Source organism: Salvelinus alpinus, chromosome 2 (assembly GCF_045679555.1).
Source record: "Salvelinus alpinus chromosome 2, SLU_Salpinus.1, whole genome shotgun sequence".
In the NCBI taxonomy this organism is placed as follows: domain Eukaryota; kingdom Metazoa; phylum Chordata; class Actinopteri; order Salmoniformes; family Salmonidae; genus Salvelinus; species Salvelinus alpinus.
The window spans coordinates 35,518,787-35,534,349 of NC_092087.1; the positions used below are offsets into that span (position 1 = coordinate 35,518,787).

At 43.6% G+C, this 15,563-nt stretch overlaps 1 protein-coding gene across 3 annotated transcripts in view; it reads left to right on the top strand.

Moving 5' to 3' along the window:
* LOC139559764 (zinc finger protein 385A-like) overlaps positions 1 to 15,563 on the top strand; it is a 102,483-nt gene that overhangs the window by 73,508 nt on the left and 13,412 nt on the right. For all 3 annotated transcript variants that reach the window (XM_071376107.1, XM_071376117.1, XM_071376124.1), the window contains 2 exons: positions 12,450 to 12,621; positions 13,351 to 13,686. In XM_071376107.1, the coding sequence (XP_071232208.1) occupies positions 12,450 to 12,621; positions 13,351 to 13,686 (508 nt within the window). The remainder of the gene's footprint in view (positions 1 to 12,449; positions 12,622 to 13,350; positions 13,687 to 15,563) is intronic.

Here is a 15,563-nt window from a genome sequence, read left to right on the forward strand (position 1 = left end):
GTACAACTGACTAGTTATCCCCCCTTTCCCTTTCATTCTTGTCACTCTCAGTCCCTAAAATAGACCCTGCCCACTGGGTACAGACATCAGTTCAACGTCTAGTTTTAATTTACATTCGGTTGAGTTGTCAACTCACGTGAAATCAATTTGGATTTAGGTTAAAAGTTGGGAGAAAAAAATACAAAATTCCCTTATGTTGATTACTTTTTCCATGTTGATTCAATGTCAACATATTTCATTTCTTGGTTGAATTGACATGGAAACAACATTGGAAACAACGTTTTTACCCAGTGGGTGCTTTCTTCTCCTTGTTCTGCCTCTTCATAAATCTTCATGTTTCTCCATCTCTCTTTCTCTCTGGCGTACTTCCTGTGTCTCTGTCTCCTCTGCATTTCTCTCTGTCCCTCATCCTCCCTCTTCTCTCCTCTCCCACCCACTCTGTCCTCCATCATGTTGCCTGTAGGCTGTACAGTAGATCTGGCTGCTAGACCAGTTCTCTCTGGTTCCTCTGCCTTTGTTGCTTTATAGATAAAACATCAAAGCCCCATCCTGCTCAGAGAGAAAAGGATTTCAGGGAAATTATCTCGTTCTCATTTTCTCTTTTAAATCTTTCCCATGCTTCTTATTCCCTCATTCATCTTAAATCCTACTTTTCATACACTCTTTTCATAACCCTTCTCAGCCTATTCCAAACATCATGTACTATTTTATAACTATTCAGTTCTTCCCATGACTTCAATGACCCTAAATATCTCTCTTTCCTCCTTCCTTCTAATCTCTTTCTAGACTTTCTCTGCTCTGTCCCCTCTTCATGTCTCCCTGTCCGTCTCCCCTCTCTGTTGTCAACTCTGCTCTGTTGTAATTGATAGCTGACCTTCATTGATCCCACAAGACCCAAACACTGGGTCAGGAACAGAGCTTCAGAACCAAAGCTTTCCCTCAGAGAGGACCATCAATGAGAGCGAAGGAGAGAGAGAGAATAAGAGAGAGAGAATAAGAGAGAGATAAGGGGTTTATAATCTGAAAGAGAGAGAGAGGAAAACAACCAACAGTGAAAGTAGAGTGGGAGAGAAGCGAGAGAGCGGCAATGATGGAGAAAGTGGAGAGAGAGCATCAAGTGTTTCTCTCTGTCTGTCTCTTTAGTGCACATAGCTGTTGCTAAGTGGCGTCTTTACAACCCTCCTTCATCTCTAATCTGTGGGTTTTGGGGAGCAGGAGCCTAAATAAGACCTTCCGAGGACTTGGCTTACACATGAAGGGCTATATGTGCATCTCTGTCATCGCCAATCAGGACTGGGGCTATATGTGTACCTCTGTCATCAGTAAATACTGCCTGGGGCTTAGGGAGGCATCCCTGACATGTCCCAGCAGCCCTCTAGCCTTGTTGATAACACCCTCACCCCCCCAGTGCCTCCAAGACCCAACTCTCTTAATAGCCTTGTAGCTGTCCACACCCCCTCTAAAATAAAATAAAATTGAATGTGTCAGCCAGATAGCTACTCACAAAGTATCGACTACCGATCGTTGTTCATGGTGCTGAAATTGCGACATGTCTACGTGGCTGCATGCCTATCAAATCAATGTGTTTTTTGTAGTGCCAGGGCCTGTATGGCTTTGCTTTAGCTAATGGATACATGTTTATTGGTAGGCATAATTGGTCTTAATTTTCTCATGTTAAGCCTAACATTTCATGGTGGTAATAATGTAATTACAGATTGCAGATTGTAACATTTATTTCCGATGCAACAGCATACTAATCAGCTACCAATTTTTTGAATATACAACTGTCCTGTATAGGCTACCTGAACCTGAATGACATGTGGTCTAAGGCACTGCATCTCAGTGCAAGAGGCATCACTACAGTCCCTTGTTCGAATCCAGGCTGTATCACATCCGGCTGTGATTGTGAGTCCCATAGAGCGGCGCACAATTGGTCCGGGGTAGGCCGTAAATAAGAATTTGTTCTTAACTGACTTGCCTGGTTAAATAAAAAATGTAGATATTTTTTCTTTAAATGAGCTGTCCTCACGCTCTCTCCCAGCTTGGAAAGTTGAAGAAAACAAGTCTATTAATTAAAAATAATACAATCAGTCCACCCTCAAAACACTAGCTTACTAGGGATTGTTTCATTATGCAGTGTACTATCTATAGCAGGTGTTCCCAAATGCGCAATGCCGTCGGGGGTACGCCAATAAAAATGTTCAAACATTTATATATATATATAACGGTGCTATACATTTGGGTGAGGTTTTTTTCTCACCTGAGTAGCCTCGTTTCACTGCCAAAAATAAGATTAAACCATCTAGTGTTCAGCGAAATAACAACACAATGTCAAATACAGGTAGCCTAGTCAAATAATTAACATCCAGTCACATTAATGTGGCTCATGTTGGTATCTGTACTGATGGTGCAAAAGCCATGACAGGGAGACATAGTGGAGTGGTAACGCGCGTGCAAGCAGTTGCTCCCGAAGCCACTGCAGCATCCACCGAGAGGATCTTGCTGCCAAGGGAATGCCTGACAGCTTGAAAGATGTTTTGGACAATACGGGGAAAATGGTTAACTGTGTTAAAGCAAGGCCCCTGAACTCTTGTGTATTTTCTGCACTATGCAATGATATGGGCAGCGACCATGTAATGCTTTTACAACATACAGAAAGAAGTGCGCTGGTTATCAAGGGGCAAAGTATTGACACGTTCTTTTGATTTGAGAGACGAGCTTAACATTTTCTTTACTGACCATCATTTTCACTTAAAATCAAATCAAAGTTTATTTGTCACGTACGCCGAATACAACAGGTGCAGACCTTACAGTGAAATGCTTACTTACATGCTCTAACCAATAGTGCAAAAAAAGGTATTAGGTGAACAATAGGTAAGTAAAGAAATTAAGCAACAGTAAAAATACAGGCTATATACAGTAGCAAGGCTATAAAAGTAGCGAGGCTACATACAGACACCGGTTAGTCAGGCTGATTGAGGTAGTATGTACATGTAGATATGGTTAAAGTGACTATGCATATATGATGAACAGAGAGTAGCAGTAGCGTAAAGAGGGGTTGGCAGGTGGTGGGTGGTGGGTGGCGGGACACAATGCAAATGCCCGGTTAGCCAATGTGCGGGAGCACTGGTTGGTCGGACCAATTGAGGTAGTATGTACATGAATGTATAGTTAAAGTGACTGCGCATATATGATAAACAGAGAGTAGCAGCAGCGTAAAAGAGGGGTTGGGGGGGGGCACACAATGCAAATAGTCCGGGTAGCCATTTGATTACCTGTTCAGGAGTCTTATGGCTTGGGGGTAAAAACTGTTGAGAAGCCTTTTTGTCCTAGACTTGGCACTCCGGTACCGCTTGCCATGCGGTAGCCGAGAGAACAGTCTATGACTGGGATGGCTGGGGTCTTTGACAATTTTTAGGGCCTTCCTCTGACACCGCCTGGTGTAGAGGTCCTGGATGGCAGGCAGCTTAGCCCTAGTGATGTACTGGGCCGTACGCACTACCCTCTGTAGTGCCTTGCGGTCGGAGGCCAAGCAATTGCAGTACCAGGCAGTGATGCAACCAGTCAGGATGCTTTCGATGTTGCAGCTGTAGAACCTATTGAGGGTCTCAGGACCCATGTAAAATCTTTTTCGTTTCCTGAGGGGGAATAGGCTTTGTCGTGCCCTCTTCACGACTGTCTTGGTGCGTTGGACCATTCTAGTTTGTTGTTGATGTGGACACCAAGGAACTTGAAGCTCTCAACCTGCTCCACTACAGCCCCATCGATGAGAATGGGGGCGTACTTGGTCCTCCTTTTCCTGTAGTCCACAATCATCTCCTTAGTCTTGGTTACGTTGAGGGATAGGTTGTTATTCTGGCACCACCCGGCCAGGTCTCTGACCTCCTCCCTATAGGCTGTCTCGTCGTTTTCGGTGATCAGGCCTACCACTGTTGTGTCGTCTGCAAACATAATGATGGTGTTGGAGTCGTGCCTGGCTGTGCAGTAGTGGGTGAACAGGGAGTACAGGATGGGACTGAGCATGCACCCCTGGGGGGCTCCAGCGTTGAGGATCAGCGTGGCAGATGTGTTGCTACCTACCCTCACCACCTGGGGGCGGCCCGTCAGGAAGTCCAGTATTCAGTTGCAGAGGGAGGTGTTTAGTCCCAGGATCCTTAGCTTGGTGATGAGCTTTGAGGGTACTATGGTGTTGAACGTTGAGTTGTAGTCAATGAATAGCATTCTCACATAAGTGTTCCTTTTGTCCAGGTGGGAAAGGGCAGTGTGGAGTGCAATAGAGATTGCATCATCTGTGGATCTGTTTGGGCGGTATGCAAATTAGAGTGGGTCTAGGGTTTCTGGGATAGTGGTGTTGATGTGAACCATTACCAGCCTTTCAAAGCACTTCATGGCTACGGACGTGAGTGCTACGGGTCTGTAGTCATTTAGGCAGGTTGCCTTTGTGTTTTTGGGCACAGGGACTATGGTGGTCTGCTTGAAACATGTTGGTATTACAGACTCAATCAGGGACATGTTGAAAATGTCAGTGAAGACACCTGCCAGTTGGTCAGCACATGCCCAGAGCACACATCCTGGTAATCCGTCTGGCCCCGCAGCCTTGTGTATGTTGACCTGTTTAAAGGTCTTACTCACGTCGGCTATGGAGAGCGTGATCACACAGTCGTACGGAACAGCTGATGCTCTCATGCATGCCTCAGTGTTGCTTGCCTCGAAGCGAGCATAGAAGTGAATTAGCTCGTCTGGTAGGCTCTTGTCACTGTGCTTCCCTTTGTAGTCTGTAATAGTTTGCAAGCCCAGCCACATAAGACGAGCACCGGAGCCGGTGTAGTATGATTCAATCTTAGCCCTGTATTGACGTTTTGCCTGTTTGGTAGTTCGTCGCAAGGCATTGCAGGATTTCTTGTAAACTTCCGGGTTAGAGTCCCGCACCTTGAAAGTGGCAGCTCTGTCATTTAGCTCAGTGCGAATGTTGCCTGTAATCCATGGCTTCTGGTTGGGATATGTACATACAGTCACTGTGGGGACAACGTCCTTGATGCACTTATTGATAAAGCCAGTGACTGATGTGGTGTACTCCTCAATGCCATCGGAAGAATCCCAGAACATGTTCCAGTCTGTGATAGCAAAACAGTCTGACCGCTTGCATGATGACGAGTTTCTCACACGACTGGCCTATCTGGGTGATGTTTTTTCTTGCCTGAATGATCTGAATCTAGGATTACAGGGACTCTTCGCAACTATATTCAATGTGCGGGACAAAATTCAGGCTATGATTAAGAAGTTGGAGCTCTTCTCTGTCTGCATTAACAAGGACAACACACAGGTCTTTCCATCATTGTATGATTTTTTTTGTGCAAATGAACTCAAGCTTACGGACAATGTCAAATGTGATATAGCGAAGCACCTGAGTGAGTTGGGTGCACAATTACGCAGGTACTTTCCCGAAACGGATGACACAAACAACTGGATTCCTTATCTCTTTCATGCCTTGCCTCCAGTCCACTTACCGATATCTGAACAAGAGAGCCTCATCGAAATTGCAACAAGTGGTTCTGTGAAAATGTTATTTAATCAGAATCCACTGCCAGATTTCTGGATTGGGCTGTGCTCAGAGTATCCTGCCTTGGCAAATCGCGCTGTTACACTAGTGCCCTTTGCAACCACGTACCTATGTGAGAGTGAATTCTTGGCCCTCACTAGCACTAAATACAGGCACAGACTGTGTGTCGAAAATGATTTAAGACTGAAACCCTCTCCAATACAACCCAACATTGCAGATTTATGTGCATCCTTTCAAGCACACACTTCTCATTAACCTGTGGTGAGTTATTCACAAATTTCGATGAACAAATAAGGTTATATATGTAAGATGGTTAAATAAATAAATAATTGAGTATTATTATATTATTATTTGTGCCCTGGTCCTATAAGAGCTCTTTGTCACTTCCCACGAGCCGGGTTGTGACAAAAACTCACACTCATTCTTATGTTTAATAAATGTATCGTATAGTGTGTGTGTGTGGCAGACTTACAATGATGGCAAACAACAACATTTGAGAGTGTGCTGACCCTGGAGGGAGTACGCAGCTGGAGGTTGAATGTTTGAAGGGGTACGGGACTATAAAAAGTTTGGGAACCACTGATCTATAGCAATATACCGTATTTAGCTGCTTTTTATAAACATGAGGATATAAGTACAAGTCGGCTTGAGGATAAATTCAGCCACTATTTATTGAATAAATCAGCAGGTTTTGTCTGGCTAATTGCCTACACGCAATATTTGAGGTAAATTAAAACAAATTAAATCCAACTTGAGCGACTCCCCTTGTCTCCTGAAGTCTTCCTGAAGTCCTCCTGTGCAAATGTTTTCAACACGACCTGTAGGTTCACCCAGTCAACATTTCCCTGTGGGCCCCAGATGTTGCTGCCCAAACTGCTTTCTTAAGACTTCTTCGGGATCAGTGTCCCTTCCACGGGACGGTTGAGCTAGCGTAGGCTAATGCGATTAGCATGAGGTTGTAACAAGAAAATTTCAAAGGACATAGACATATCTGATATTGGCTGAAAGCTTAAATTCTTGTTAATCTAACTGCACATTCCAATTTACAGTAGCTATTACAGTGAAATAATACCATGCTATTGTTTGAGGAGAGTGCACAATTTTGAACATGAAAAGTTATTAATAAACAAATTAGGTACATTTTGAACATAAATACAATGGTTCATTGAATCAGTCTAAAACTGTGCACATACACTACTGCCAACTGTGGCCAAAATCTAAACTGCACCTGGGCTGTAATAATACATTATTGCCTTTCTCTTGCATTTCAAAGATGATGGTACAAAACAAATACAGAATAACGTTTTTTTTCTTTGTATTATCTTTTACCAGATCTATTGTGTTATATTATCCTACATTCCTTTCACATTTCCACAAACTTGTGTTTCCTTTCAAATGGTATCAAGAATATGCATATCCTTGCTTCAGGGCCTAAGCTACAGGCAGTTAGATCTGGGTATGTCATTTTATGCAAAAATTGAAAAAAAGGGTGGATCCTTAAGAGGATGACAAAAGCATGGTTTTCTTTCAAGTTAAAAAGTGTATTTATAGCACATCAAATGCACTGCAGGAACTCCAATTAAAGGGATAGTTCAACCAAATTACACATTTGCACATTGGTTCCCTTACCCTGTAAGCTGCCTTTTGACAATGTATGACAGCAATCTATGCTTTGGTTTTATTTACCTGGCTGTTTCCAAATGCTAACTTTTCAGAATTTGTAGCACAAATTCAATGCAAGTCAATGATAAAAACATTTGTATTTTTCTTGTTTCTTGTCCAAATAATCCTAAATTAATAATACAATTCCAAAAAATGTGCATGTCAACAGTCAATTTTTCAAGATAGAGCATATTCAGTACAGCAGTGTTTCCTGGTCCTGGGGACCCAACGGGGTGCACTTTTTCGTTTTTGCCTTAACACACACCCTTAATTCAACGAAACAACTCATCATCAAGCCTTTTAATTAAAAATGGTACTGGATGACCAAGTCGTTGTTCTTGAGAAATCAAATCATGCGTCTGGTGCTTAGCACCATAGCATCATCACACTATTTGCTCTGTACTGAATGTGCTCTCTTAAAAATGTGACTACTAACATGTAAGGTTTTTGGGATTGTATTAACAGAGAACTAATAAACAAAAATTTAAAAGAGAGTTTGAGTAAAATATCCCTTTAATAGTACCTACCACCAGGGTTGGGGTCAATTACTTTTTAATTCAATCAATTTCGAAAGTAAACTGAAATTCAAATTCCTTATTTTTTCATTGCCTCCTATGAGATGAAATTGGAAAATCAGTTTACTTCCTGAATTGAAATGGAATTGACCCCAACCCTGCCTACCATTCCATTCAGGAAAGTGGTGTCGAGTAACTTATGCTCGATCGCCTCCAAATTCTGGAAGTATTCATAGGGAAATCAGCCCCCTCGGGATGTGCTGCAGTCACTGTGTTACCATCTCGCTACCACATTAGGGTTCTCAGCATTGCGCCATGTATACATTGGGTCTCGTTCATGTCCTTGAGTATGGTCAGTACTCTTGAGATCATTGTTGGTCTCTCGTTAGTAGTGGTAGGGATTGGTCTCTTGTTAGGAGTGGTAGGGGTTACTCTCTCATTATGAGTGGTAGGGGGGCTTCATGTCCAAATCACCCTAAAGTATCTTAAATGTATTATCTATCTCAGGGATGGGCAACTGTCGGCCCCCCTTTTGTAGGCCCTCTAAGCACCCCCGCACCATCACACCTCTTCCTCCATGCTTCACGGAGGGAACCACACATGTGGAGATCATCCGTTCACCTACTCTGCGTCTCACAAAGACACGGTGGATGGAACCAGAAATCTCAAATTTGGACTCATCAGACCAGAGGACAGATTTCCACCGGTCTAATGTCCATTGCTCGTGTTTCTTGGCCCAAGCAAGTCTCTTCTTATTATTGGTGTCCTTTAGAAGTGGTTTCTTTGCAGCAATTCAACTATGAAGGCCTGATTCACACAGTCTCCTCTGAACAGTTTATGTTGAGATGTGTCTTTTACATGAACTCTGTGAAGCATTTAATTGGGCAGTAATTTCTGAGGCTGGTAGCTCTAATTAACTTATCCTCTACAGCAGAGGTAACTCTGGGTCTTCCTTTCCTGTGGCGGTCCTCACGAGAGATCATTTCGTTATAGCTCTTGATAGTTTTTGCGACTGCTCTTGAAGATCTTGAAATTTTCCGTATTGGCTGACCTTCATGTCTTAAAGTAATGATGGACTGTCGTTTCTCTTTGCTTATTTGAGCTGTTCTTGCCATAATATGGACTATCTTCTGTATACCACCCCTACCTTGTCATAACACAACTGATTGGCTCAAACGCATTCAGAAGGAAAGAAATTCCACAAATTAACTTTTAACCAGGCACACCTGTTAATTGAAAAGCATTCCAGGTGACTACTTCATGGAGCTGGTTGATAGAATGCCAAGAGTGTGCAAAGCTGTCATCAAGACAAAGGGTGGCTACTTTGAAGAATGTCAAATATAAAATATATTTTTATTTGTTTAATACTTTTTTGGTTACTATATGATTTCATATGTGTTATTTTATAGTTTTGATGTCTTCACTATTATTCTATAATGTAAAAAAGAAAAAACTAAGAAAAACCCTGGAATAACTGATACTGTATATTGAACAAAAATATAAACAGTACATGTAAAGTGTTGGTCCCATGTTTCATCTGCTGAAATAAAGTATCCCAGAAATGTTCCATACGCACAAAAATTTTGTGCACAAATTTGTTTACATCCCTGTTAGTGAACATTTCTCCTTTGGTATTTGGTATTTAGTATTTTATTAGGATCCCCATTAGCTGTTGCAAAAGCAGCAGCTACTCTTCCTGGGGTCCACACACAACATGTGAGATCCATAGATTAGGGACTAATGAATTTATTTCAATTGACTGATTTCCTTATATGAACTGTAACTCAGTAAAATTGTTTATATTTTATATTTATATTTCTGTTCAGTATACATTGCCAGATGCATAACAGATACATGTATCTACAGCGCATTCGGAAAGTATTCAGACCCATTCACTTTTTCCACATTTTGTTACTTTCAGCCTTATTCTACAAATGATTAAATAAATGTTGTTCCTGATCAATACACACACAATACCCCATAATGACAAAGCGAAAACACTATTTTTTCCCACAAATCTATTACAAATAAAAAACAGAAATACCTTATTTACATAAGCATTCAGACCCTTTGCTATGAGACTCGGAATTGAGCTCGGGTGCACCCTGTTTCCATTGATCATCCTTGAGATGTTTCTACAACTTGATTGGAATCCACCTGAAGTAAATTCAATTGATTGGACATGATTTGGAAAGGCACACACCTGTCTATGTAAGGCCCACAATTGACCGTGCATGTCAGAGCAAAAACCAAGCCATGAGGTTGAAGGAATTGTCCGTAGAGCTCCGAGACAGGATTTTGTCAAGGCACAGATCTGGGGAAGGTCTCCTAGAACACAGTGACCTCCATCATTCTTAAATGAAAGAAGTTTGGAACCACCAAGGCTCTTCCTAGAGCTAGCCGCTCAGCCAAACGGAGAAGGGCCTTGGTCAGGGAGGTGACCAAGAACCCGATGGTCACTCTGACAGAGCTCCAGAGTTCCTCTGTGGAGATGGGAGAACCTTCCCAGATGGACAACCATCCCTGCAGCACTCACTCTACCATTCAGGCCTTTTTGGTAGTGTCCAGACGGAAGCTACTCCTCAGTAAAAGGCACATGAGAGCCCGCTTGGAGTTTGCCAAAAGGCATGTAAAGACTCTCAGACCATGAGAAACAAGATTCTCTGGTCTGATGAAACCAAGATTGAAGTATTTTGCATGAATGCCAAGCGTCAAGTCTGGAAGAAACCTGTCACCATCCTACGGTGAAGCATGGTGGTGGCAGCATCATGCTGTGGGGATGTTTTTCAGAGGCAGGGACTGGGAGACTAGTCAGGATCAAGGGAAAGATGAACGGAGCGAAGTACAAAGAGAGATCCTTGTGGAAAACCTCCTCCAGAGCGCCCAGGACCTCAGACTTGGGCGAAGGTTCACCTTCCAACAACGACCCTAAGCACACAGCCAAGAGAAAGCAGGAGTGGCTTCGGGACAAGTCTCTGAATGTCCTTGAATGGCCCAGGCAGAGCTCGGACTTGAACCTGATCGAACATCTCTGGAGAAACCTAAAAAAAAGTTGTGCAGCAAAACTCCCCATCCAACCTGGCAGAGCTTGAGAGGATCTGCAGAGAAGAATGGGAGAAACTTCCCAAATACAGTTGTGCCAAGCTTGTAGCATCATACCCAAGAAGAGTCAATGCTATAATCGCTGCCAAAGCTGCTTCAACAAAGTACTGAGTAAAGGGTCTGAATACTCATGTAAATGTAGTATTTCCATTTTTTATTTGTAGTAAATAAAACCTGTTTTTGTTTTTGCTTTGTCATTATGGGGTATTGTGTGTCAATTGATGAGGGACATTTAAAAAAAATATATATATTAGAATAAGGCTGTGTGGAATGTGGAAAAAGTCAAGGGGTCTGAATACTTTCCGAAGGCACTGTATATTTTGGGTTCTGATGGGTTTTGACAGTTGAACTAAGCTTGAGGCATTTATAAGTTCCATTCTTCTAGAATCAATGGTTACATATGCTTAATTTATAACTCAAAAAATGATCAACTGTAGATTGCCCCTTTATAACATTCTAATCTAACATGTTGATTGTATATTTGTTTTATAGAACATTGAAATAGTTCTCACATTGATGACAAACTACAGAGAGTGTGTGCTGCTCAGCTGCTGTGTGCTATTTTGTTTTGAGGGAGGACAGTTATAAAAACTTCAGCTCTAATGACAGCGACAGGCAGGGCAGACATTGGGGATCTCAGTGATAAATGAATGAGAGATTAAGGCATAATTGATCTGCTGAACTGCTGAAGAGTGCTCTAGCCAGGCAGCCAGCCAGCCAGCCAGCCACAGGGACAGGAAGGTACAGAGTAGGGACAGGCAGGTACCGAGCAAGGACAGCACAGGGCTTATGTGTCACGACTTTCGTCTGGTGAAGGAGAAGAGGACCAAAATGCAGCGTGGTAAGTGTTCGTCATATTTTAAATAAACTGAACACTAAACAAAATAACAACGAGGACAAAACAAAAACGAAACAGTTCTGCAAGGTGAACATACACTAAGACAGAAAATAAACACCCACAACCAAAATGGGGAAAACAGGCTACCTAAGTATGATTCTCAATCAGAGACAATGATCGACAGCTGCCTCTGATTGAGAACCATACCAGGCCAAACACAGAAATACAATAACATAGAAAAAAGAACATAGACTACCCACCCCAAATCACGCCCTGACCAACCTAACACAAAGACATAAAAATAGGAACTAAGGTCAGAATGTGACATTATGTGACAGCCTAAAGCCATCTATTGAGAGATGTCCAGTCAACACTGTGGCTAGAGTTCACTCCACTGACCTCACTGGGTCTCAATAAATAAGCCTGTGGATGACAGATATTGTACTAAACAGTAAAATAGGGCTTAGGACACAACCGCAGTGTGAAAATGACAGCAAGGGTGTGAGTGGTGTCCCATGACCATGCTAAGGCTGCTATTGGGGTGAGCGAATTATGTCACCTGTTACAGATTGGGTATCATTTTCCCCCAATATACACAGATATCAGGTTAGCATGTTGCTCAGGTATTTGGCCTCAGTATCAGAGAGGCAAGTTCAAGCTTCTCAGCTACAGTACATGAATTTGCTATGAAGTGTATGAATATTAGTACCTACTGTATGTGGATTATGATGTGAAATATCATGCCCTCTCTTCCCCCTTGTTCTATTCTCAGAGCCAGGCAGAGGCCCACTATAAGGGGAACCGGCACGCTCGGAGGGTAAAGGGCATCGAGACCTCCAAGACTCGCCCCAAGGAGGGTGACAAGCCGGCCGCTCCCCCCACTGCTTCCCCCTCTCCACCAGGCCCCTCACCATCCAGCCCAGAACCTGACACCAGCAAACAGGGTGTGTGTGCTCTATATCGTACACGCATGCACATGTGTGCGCGTGTGTATGTTTGTGTGTGCGTGTGTATATGTGCCTGTCTGTCTGTGTGTGAACCCACACAGAGACATAACCTAAACACACACACAGATGTTTCAGTCAGGGACAGCTGTTTAGTCAGAAGTCGGGCGTGAAACAGAATAGAGTGTTACAGGTGGATGTCTGCTAAGAGACGCTTCTGTCATGAATTTTTTTTATATTTTTTTTACCGTTATTTTACCAGGTAAGTTGACTGAGAACACGTTCTCATTTGCAGCAACGACCTGGGGAATAGTTACAGGGGAGAGGAGGGGGATGAATGAGCCAATTATAAACTGTGACAAGGATCAGGTTCCCAGGCATCATTCCTTCAATTAGCAGGCCAGATGACCCTGTGCTACACACAGTGGTTAACCTACAGTAACATTAAAAGTACTGTGCTGTACTACTGACCTTCCTTTCACTCTCTCCAACCTGAATAACCTGACATGACCCATGTATCCCCCCCTACCCTGACTCACTCCAGATGGGGGAGACAGATGTGTGGCCCCCTGGGGCAGAGTTTTGACCCAGTAGGGTCAGACAAACTACTATACTGGTGCTGCAGTAGCAGGACCACCATTATCGTCCTCGTCATATTATTATCTGGTGTGATCTACATAATATGGTTGAAAACGTTCCATTTACTATTACTATCTGTTCTGTTCACAGGTGATTCCCAGCCCCACCCACATTCAAACAGCTCACCCATGACACCCAGCCCCATCCCCATGTCTGTGCCAGACACCCCAGACACCCCTATGCAGCTCCCTGTGTGCCCACTCCTGCCCCCTCTGAGTACGCCCATGTCTACCACCTCCACCCCCTCCCCGGCCCTTGGTCCCCCCCAGGTGGACACCCCCATAGTGGGCCCCCCTGACACAGTGTCCCCAGCCCCCAGCCCCTCTTCAGGGGAGTCTGAGGAGGACAAAGCCAAGAAGCTGCTCTACTGCTCACTGTGCAAAGTGGCCGTCAACTCCCTCTCTCAGCTAGAGGCGCACAATAAAGGTAAGGCTCATTCCATCAAGAGAACTGATAACGCAATGTATAATAAAGTGTTGTCATTGAGAGTTCTGGCCTAGATAGATATTGCCATCTCGGAGGGAAAACTGTTTCCTATTGTGAAACAGATTATCCCGACAGTATTCCTGTAGGAAATTCTATATTTTCAGCAAGCTCAAATTTAGCCACACAAAGTGATACTTGAGCGTTTACAAACACAACATTTTATGTGTCTTCTAAACACCCTAATCTCTGATATTGCCTCATAAAACTGCCAGTTTACCAGAATATGGCTGTTATGTTTAAGGATGAACAGTTCATAAAACTTTATGTATACAGAGTCAAATAACTAGTTACACATGTAGTCATTTGGGCTTTTCCTATGTTATGTAAACACACTGGGGAGATTCTACATTTGTAGAAGTGTGAGCCCAGCTAACAATTCTAGGGAGAGAGAACATTTTTATAATGTTACCCGTAATGTTCAGTTGGTAGAGCACGGTGCTTGCAATGCCAGGGTTGTGGGTTCGATTCCCAAGTGGAATCAGTATGAAAATGTATGCACTCACTACTGTAAGTCGCTCTGGATAAGAGTGTATGTAAAAATTTAATTTTCCCTTAGTGAGTGTCCAGTTTTCTGTTAGTTAGACCATTCTAGCATTCTGAAAACATTTTTAGCATGTTTTTGTGAACAACGTCAAGCAGAACTTATCTAGAACACAGTTAAAAGGTTCTCAGATTATACAATATTAATGTTATAGACCCTTTTCATGGGAATGTTTCAAGAACATTCCTATTTCCAGTTTTCTTAGGGTTAGGAGAATTTTCCATCAATGTCACATCAAACATGCACAGGGGCCCAGGTTTGCAGTGCAGACAGAAGTTGGCTTCACCTTCTTTCTTTCGCATGTCACACTTCTGCCGCATGGCGGCAACTGTGGGGGTGAACAACTCCTTGCGTGTCACAGGGGCATACAGGAGGTCAGCTTTTTCTTTGCCTGTTAAGCTGGACAAGTCAAAGTGCCCTTTCTCCCACCACCACTAGGCTCCTGGCGCGACCACAGCCTTGGATGACATTACGTGAGGCCCGTAGGTTTAGATCCATAATCATGCATGGTACTGTATCTCATCCCAACCGTCCTGATTTAGGGTTCCCGAATTCAGTTGCTTCCTCTCATCCTCCAGTAACTTTGCCTGGTAAGCCAACAATAAAGTGGTCATGTTAAGTGCTGTGATTGTTAAGGCCGAGGCTTTGTACTTCTTATGGAAAATGGTGTCAGAAAAACGTTCAGTCCAGGGAGGTAAGTGCCCGTACTGCTAGCAGCGCCCCGTGTGGGGTGGAGATTGTCAGCCAGTGACGGCTCCACCATGAGAAGGTTAAAAAAACAGATTCTTCCAGATTGTCATTGCTCGGGAAGCCCCTAGCCAGGATATTGCTGGTAAGGGGCTTATCCCACTATCTCTCTGAGGCCATCTGGGACTGCGGGAAGGAGCTGCTTAGAGGGGGATATGCGGGATGGGAGTCTTTTCCCATCATATAAGCCCCGCAAGGGAGCTTGCCAGTCTATTTCAAGTCTGGCCACGGCTCGCTTGCAAACGTTGGGGAGGCCATACTCCAAAAGGAATTCATCAGCTCCCCCATCTTGGGGGCGGGATCTTGGGTGTTGAGAGGGGGAAGAGCCCGTTCATCTCCGTCTCAAAGTCGAGGAGACCCATGAAATTAATCCCATTGTCGTCCTCGTCATCCCCTAGTTCATATTCCCCCAACGCTCTGTCGTCAGACAGTGAGGGGAGGGAATCGAGGCTATCCATAACCTCGCCCCAGCTGGGGTCAGTAGTGGGGGTTGAGCCACTTGTTGTAAAAACAACGTGTAAGCTCTGGC